Below are 6,603 nucleotides of genomic sequence, written 5' to 3' on the forward strand. Positions count from 1 at the left end.
TCTTTTGCATAATAGTGGCCTCCCCATAAACAACCTAGCTTGTGATTCATTCTCATGCAATTTTTGATAAAACTTATCAAGAATTTCTATGTCGAATTCATCATCATGTGCAAATATAGCTTTTGCCAACTTCTCCGTCCAATGCATACTCACCATGCGCATAGATGAGGTGAATTGTTTTACCTCACTTACTATCTCACGCATAAGGACCGTGTCCTCACTAGACCTCCCCCATTTCCTTTACGCGTCTTTGACACGTCATTTTTAGCTTTGTTCAAACTAGAAGATGGATTGGATTTTGGCGGCATAGTTGGAACCTTCGGTAGTGGAATATCATCTTCATCTAAAGAGACATAGCTAGGCGTCTTCTCCGTTGGCGTACTAATATCATCATAATCAACACCAATACTAAAATGTGCACTACCACCAAATTGTGACATAACATCTACCGCATAATCTCCTCTAGCAACATCGTCTCCTATAATATTTGCGAGGTCTTCATAATGTTTCATGGGCTTGTTGATGTATTTCCTAAGTTTAGAATTCATACTCTTGTCCTGCATAGTTAAGGCATAGTTAAGGCATATATCAAATACTTATATAGACAACATTGAACAAATTAGAAATATTTTTAGGTGTAATGACTACTAGAAAATAATTCATACCTCTAGCCATCTATCAAAGCAAGCCTCATCCATAGTTACCATCTTTTGTGCATCATCCCAACCGGCACCGCTCAAGTTACGACATTTTTGCATGTCCAAGAATCTATTACGAATAGTTTTCATACGATTTTCCACGTTCTCGGTGGTGAACGTTGAACCTAATTTTTCATTTATATGAAAGGCGACGCTACAATAAGCGGTTTTTTTGAACTTCTTATCCGCCTTCATTCCATCTTTAGCACACTTTGCAAGAAAAGAAATTAGCAAATCATCATGTTTACTCTCCCATAATTGGTTAACTCTCCGCTTGCAAGCCTCTTTTTTTAGATTTATGAGCAATAACTTTCTTTTTCCTCTTTGGATTAGGAGATGAACTTTCATCACCATCGAGGCCAATATCATTTCTCTTGTTGCTTTGTAATTGCTGATTAGGTGACGGAGTTTCACCCATGCTACAACTTTGACGTTGTAAAGTTGGAGGAGCATTTAGCATGCTCATGAATGACATTGGGGGTGGTTGGCTAATTCCCCAAAAGTTAGCATCTTGCATTTGAAAATTATTCCAAAAATTAGAACCTTGACCAACTTGTGAAGAGTGATAAGGCATAAATCCCGGATTGAACCCACAAGGGATTGATGAATTCCTTGGGGTTCTAGGTGATGAATTTGATGTTGTACTCTTGCCTTTGACCTTATCAAGTTCCTCACAATTGAAGTTGTCGGCCATACCTAGAAAATAGTTGTAGAGAAATGTGAAAAATAAACGCAAGTTGAGTAAAGAAAGTGTCCTAAGAAAAAATTCCATACAACACATAATAGTAGCATACTAATGTTTCTAAATTAACACATAATAGTACATGAAAATAGAAAAATCGATACAACACATAATTGTAACATACAAATGTTTCTCAATTAACCTTACATAGTTTTGCATCACACCATCATAAAATAAAGTACATGAAATAGAAAAATGCATAACATAAGATAGTATACCTAATACATTGCATCACATGCCTACTTCATTAGTATTCCCTCCCTTATATTTTCCACAATAATCAACCCACATTGCCCAAGCTATTTCATCTCTACGATCCTTCCATACGATTCTTGATTGTGTTTGCTCCCTTAGAGTTTGGGGTTGAGAGAAATCAACAATATTATTCTCATCTTCCGTAGCAACATCACCTTCATCATCTTCGATCTCAACGGTCTCATTGAATATGTCATCATCCGGGTCCACCATTGCAATATAATTGTGAAGAACTGCACAAGCTAATACGATATCCACTTGTGCGCGGAAAGGGTAATGAGGCTTTGCGGTAAGAATTTTGAAACGATTCTTCAAACAACCAAATGTAGATTCGATCTTAGACCTTAAAGAAGAATGTCTAAGATTGAATAATTCCCTTCTATTTTTAGGTGTTCTTCCTATTTGTTCCTTCAAATGGTAACGAACACCACGATATGGGGAGATGAAACCCGGCATGGTTGTGTATCCCGCATCACACAAGTAATATTTTCCTACAATTTATATGATGTGAAAGTGTTTAGTAGAATTTTTTGTCATTTCATTGAATATCATTTATTAATTGAAGTAATTAAAACAAAATTGAAGAATTGATGAAATTACCATTATATACTTTCAAACCATGAGGTTGTGGCCTAGACAATGCATCTTGATGGACTCTAAAGTCATTTGCAGAACCTTCCCATCCAGCTAATACGTAAGTGAATATCTTGTTTGGGGTACAAGCCGCTAAAACATTTTGTGTAACACCTTTTCGACCACGAAATTGTGGTTGAAGATTAGCAGGTAGCATAGCATCAACATGTGTCCCATCTATCATACCAATACAATCCTAGAGGACAAAAAATTATTATTGAATATTTTTAATTAAATTAGATGAACATGCTTTTAATCACAAATTAAAGAGAGAATACCTTGAAATAAGGATAGTATAGAGGGTTGCTAAGGATCCCCTGTGAAACTTCATTCTGTACTTGTCTTAAAAAGCGTGATCGTATGAGACAAATTGCTTCTAACACTTTGTTGAAATACCTACTCACGGTCTTACCAGATCTAATAAAATGTGACCTAATACTTCGATTTTTAGTTTTATGCCCCAAAATATTCAAAGTCATAGCAAGTTGCTCCTCCACTGTAACATGTCTTGAGTCTCGCAATAAATCATTCCTCCTCATTATCCCTACAAGCTTCACAAAAGCACCACTACACATTCTAACATAGTTGACACAACTATCACTAAATCCATTATATATACGATCCAAGTGTTGTTTTCTATTTTGATATTGAATTGTTTTCTCAACACTAGGACCTGCACGTATAGATCTACGTCTGCTTTGCATTCTCCTCATGAAGGTCATAACCAAAACTAAGACAGATAGTGCAACACCCGAACACATATTAATTACTGTCTCTTCATCGTGATCACCATCCATCTAAAATACAAACATCATATTAAAGCAAATACCAACATTAAATGCAAATGATCAAAATCCATCTAAAATACAAACATCATATTAAAGCAAATACCAACATTAAATGCAAATGATCAAAATCTTTTAGGAAAATTATCATAATTATTTATGAAATGTTTGTTTAATTCTCCTATCTGCAGATGATCAAACTATTTTATCAAAATACAAACGTCGCACTAGAAATATGTAAGATACTCTCATTCCATCAAGGTGAAATCATTCACCTTGATCCTCTTACAATATCGAATTTATCATCTATGCTTGCTTTATTTTGGGAGATATAAGTTGCAAAATTGATTTCTCCAATGCATCATATGAGAACAAGTCAGATAAGATACAAGCTCATACTATTAATAATTTCTATGAGATATAAGTTGCAAGGATTATTCATATCAAATTAAGACTAGTTAGATAAGCTATTAATAATTTCTACAATCAAAATTTTCAAATAATAAATAGATGTCTGCATACCAAAATCTCAAAAAACAACCAAATAAAATTATATAAACTAAAATAGATCCTCCAATACATGACATGCAGACTGGAAAAATACACAGAATAATCACCAGTAAAAATTTTTACCTTCCTAGTGGCAGAAAGCAGAGAACCGTAGTAGATAATCTCCAATATCTACACCTGCCACCCAAACAACTACAGATTTGAAGTCGTTTGTGCAAATCGTAGTGGGAAATGGTGGTCAAAATACCCAAACTCAGACAAATTTTAAACCTGGCGTCAAAGGAAGAAGGAAATCGATAAATAAAAGCCATAATGATGCGGCATAAACATGTACCAAAAAGGTTAAATAAATACAAAAGAATTGATTTTTAGCATTGTACCTCCATAAATCAACCAAGATCTTGTCGTGTTTTCCCTTTTGTTCGAAGGCTAGGGTTTCAATCGGTGTCAGACAACGCAAATGCGATCCAAACAGACCCAAAAGGTGGACGACTCGGGGGTAGGAGGTGTGGTGGTGGAGGGCAAGGGGGAGCAGGGCATCATCGGCGAGGACAGCGATGTCGACGCCGAAGAGGGAGTGGGTGGACGGGAGGCCGCAGCGGGAGAATAGGCTGAGCCCTAGATTGGAAGGCGGGAGGGAAGGAGGAGGTCGAAATTCTTGGTTGATTCGGGCGGGAGGGAGAGAAGGGCGGGAGCGGGAGAGAGGGGCGGGAGCAGGAGAGAGGGGTAACCAGAACGAGAATGGAAGGGGAAGAGCAATCGGCGATTTTTGTACGGGAGAGAGAAAAGAGGAGTTTTTCGCTGTAATCAGTGGTTTTTGAGCGGAAAATGGAAGGGCGAAAAAGCTGTCAGATTGCCCGCTCTTTTCTTCACTTTCTTTTTTCTTTTTTATGAAGCAAACATCCGATTGTGAGGGGAAGTAACAAATTCACCCTGCGTCAGTTTTCCCAAAGGCCATTTTCCTTCATTTTCTGCATTTTTTGGCCGAAACAAACAGGCCCTTAATGTCTTTTCACCGAGCCTTGCTTCGACTTCAACTTGAACTGATCTTTTTTCGGATCCGCGCAGGGAAACGCTGGCTCTGCAAGGGCATGTTTGTTTCGTTTCCCCAAGAATCTAAAACTCACTTTTCTTCACTTTTTTACTTTCCCCTATTTTCTTTAAGGGCTCGTTTGGTTGGGCAATTTTAACATGAAAAGCCACTGTAGATCTGCCAAAAGTGTCCTAAAAGCTGACACTTTTGGCAGGTTTTCAGCAAAATCGCCTCTTAAAGAGGCGATTTTGCTGTAAAGCTGCCAAAAGTGTCAGCTTTTGAGACACTTTTGGCAGATCTACAGTGGCTTTCCAAGTGGCAGCTCTACAGTGGCTTTCCCCCTTCATTTCACCCAACCAAACGGACCTTAACTCACTTTCTTCACTTTCTCCATTTTCCCCCAATAATATTGTGACAACTCATCCCATCACATCTCATTTCTTACTTTTAAAAATAAACTAAACACAAGAAATGAGTCACATCAATCAACTCATCTAAGGGTCTGTTTGTTTGCCTAAAAAAATTAGGAAATCAAAGAAATGGAAAACTATTTCTAAGAAGAATTGTTTTGGGAGTGTTTGGTTTGCTAAAAAAGAAGGAAATCAAAGAAATAGAGATGAAATGAGATGAGTTGTCACCTTATTATAGGATGATGTGAGTGATTTTTTAAGAAAACTTGTTTTAATGTTGTTTGGTTGGCCAAAAAAATAAGGAAATGAATTATAAAAAACTTATTTCTTGTAATAGGTTGTGTTCTTTTGTTTGGTTCATTCTTAAAAATAAGAAAATAGATGAGATGAGATGAGTTGTCATTATATTATTGGATGATGTGACCCACACTTAAGGAAATTGTTTTCCTAACTTTTTGGGAGGAAATGGGTGAAAATAAAATATTAATGAGATGAGATGAGTTGTCATCATCTTATTGCATGATGTGAGTGATTTGAAATAATAAGATAGATGAGTTGAGTGATGTTGTGGATGAAAATAATATTTTATTAGATGTGGTGGATGAGTTGTTGGATAAAAATAATATTTTATTAGATGTTATGAGTGGGTTTTAGGGATGGAAATGGATGAAATTGTACTTTTTGAGTTTTCATGGTTTTCATTTCTATTTCTTGGTTTTTTAGGAAATAACCAAACAGGCTCTAACTCACCTCACCCAACTTTCCTTCATTTTCTACCATCTTTAAAAATTACTCACATCATCCAATAATATGGTGACAACTCATCACATCTCATTAAAATTTCCTTCCATCCTTTTTCCTCCAAAAAAACAAGGAAATTGTTTTTCCTAAGTATAGGTCACATCATCCAATAATATAATGACAGCTCATTTTCTCTCATTTATTTCTTAGTTTTAAGAATGAACCAAACACAAGAAAGAACAAAAAATAAAGAAAGTGGAGGAAAACATCAAAAATTACTCATCTCATCCAATAATATGGTGACAACTCATTTTCTCCCTCACTTTCTTTCCAAATTTTGACGAACCAAACATCAAAAAGAATAATATGGTGACAACTCATTTTCTCCCTCACTTTCTTTCCAAATTTTGACGAACCAAACATCAAAAAGTAGAGAAAAACATCAAAATTCTTTTTCTTTCCCCCACTTTCTGCATTTTTTGCGAAACAAACAGGCCCTAAATGACAGGGTCCTCGTAGCAGACGCCGAGTTGGGGTAAAACAGTGGGGGAGAGAATCCTGCTACGGGAATTGATGGGACCCAGAGCGACGATGGGGTGTGAAACTGTGGGGTCCACGAGAACGAGATTGTTGCTTAGGGGTTGTTTGTTTGGCAATAAGGGGCTGTTTGTTTGCCAAAAAAGAAGAAAATCAAAGAATAAGAAACATATTTCCTTAAAAATTGTTTTGAGGTTGTTTGGTTAGCTAAAAAAAGAAGGAAATCAAAGAATAGGAGATGAGGTGAGATGAGTTGTCA

At 36.5% G+C, this 6,603-nt stretch overlaps 1 protein-coding gene across 1 annotated transcript; it reads right to left on the minus strand.

Moving 5' to 3' along the window:
- LOC109826693 lies at nucleotides 1,672-5,846 on the minus strand. The gene is made up of 4 exons (XM_020393713.1): nucleotides 5,817-5,846; nucleotides 2,607-3,125; nucleotides 2,296-2,524; nucleotides 1,672-2,186 (listed from the first exon to the last, which is right to left on the minus strand). The coding sequence occupies exons 1-4, from the start codon at nucleotides 5,844-5,846 to the stop codon at nucleotides 1,672-1,674; spliced, it is 1,293 nt and encodes a 430-aa protein (XP_020249302.1).

The sequence above is a fragment of the Asparagus officinalis genome, chromosome 10 (assembly GCF_001876935.1).
Source record: "Asparagus officinalis chromosome 10, Aspof.V1, whole genome shotgun sequence".
NCBI classification, from domain to species: Eukaryota; Viridiplantae; Streptophyta; class Magnoliopsida; order Asparagales; family Asparagaceae; genus Asparagus; species Asparagus officinalis.

What these genes read in the sequence shown, in the direction of transcription:
- LOC109826693 (XM_020393713.1), bottom strand. Translation starts at nt 5,846, where the DNA reads ATGGTAGAAAATGAAGGAAAGTTGGGTGAG. An exon ending in TATACTATCCTTATTTCAAG is followed by an intron (nt 2,525 to 2,606) that starts GTATTCTCTCTT and finishes TTTGTCCTCTAG; the next exon opens with GATTGTATTGGTATGATAGA. An exon ending in TGGTTTGAAAGTATATAATG is followed by an intron (nt 2,187 to 2,295) that starts GTAATTTCATCA and finishes TATAAATTGTAG; the next exon opens with GAAAATATTACTTGTGTGAT.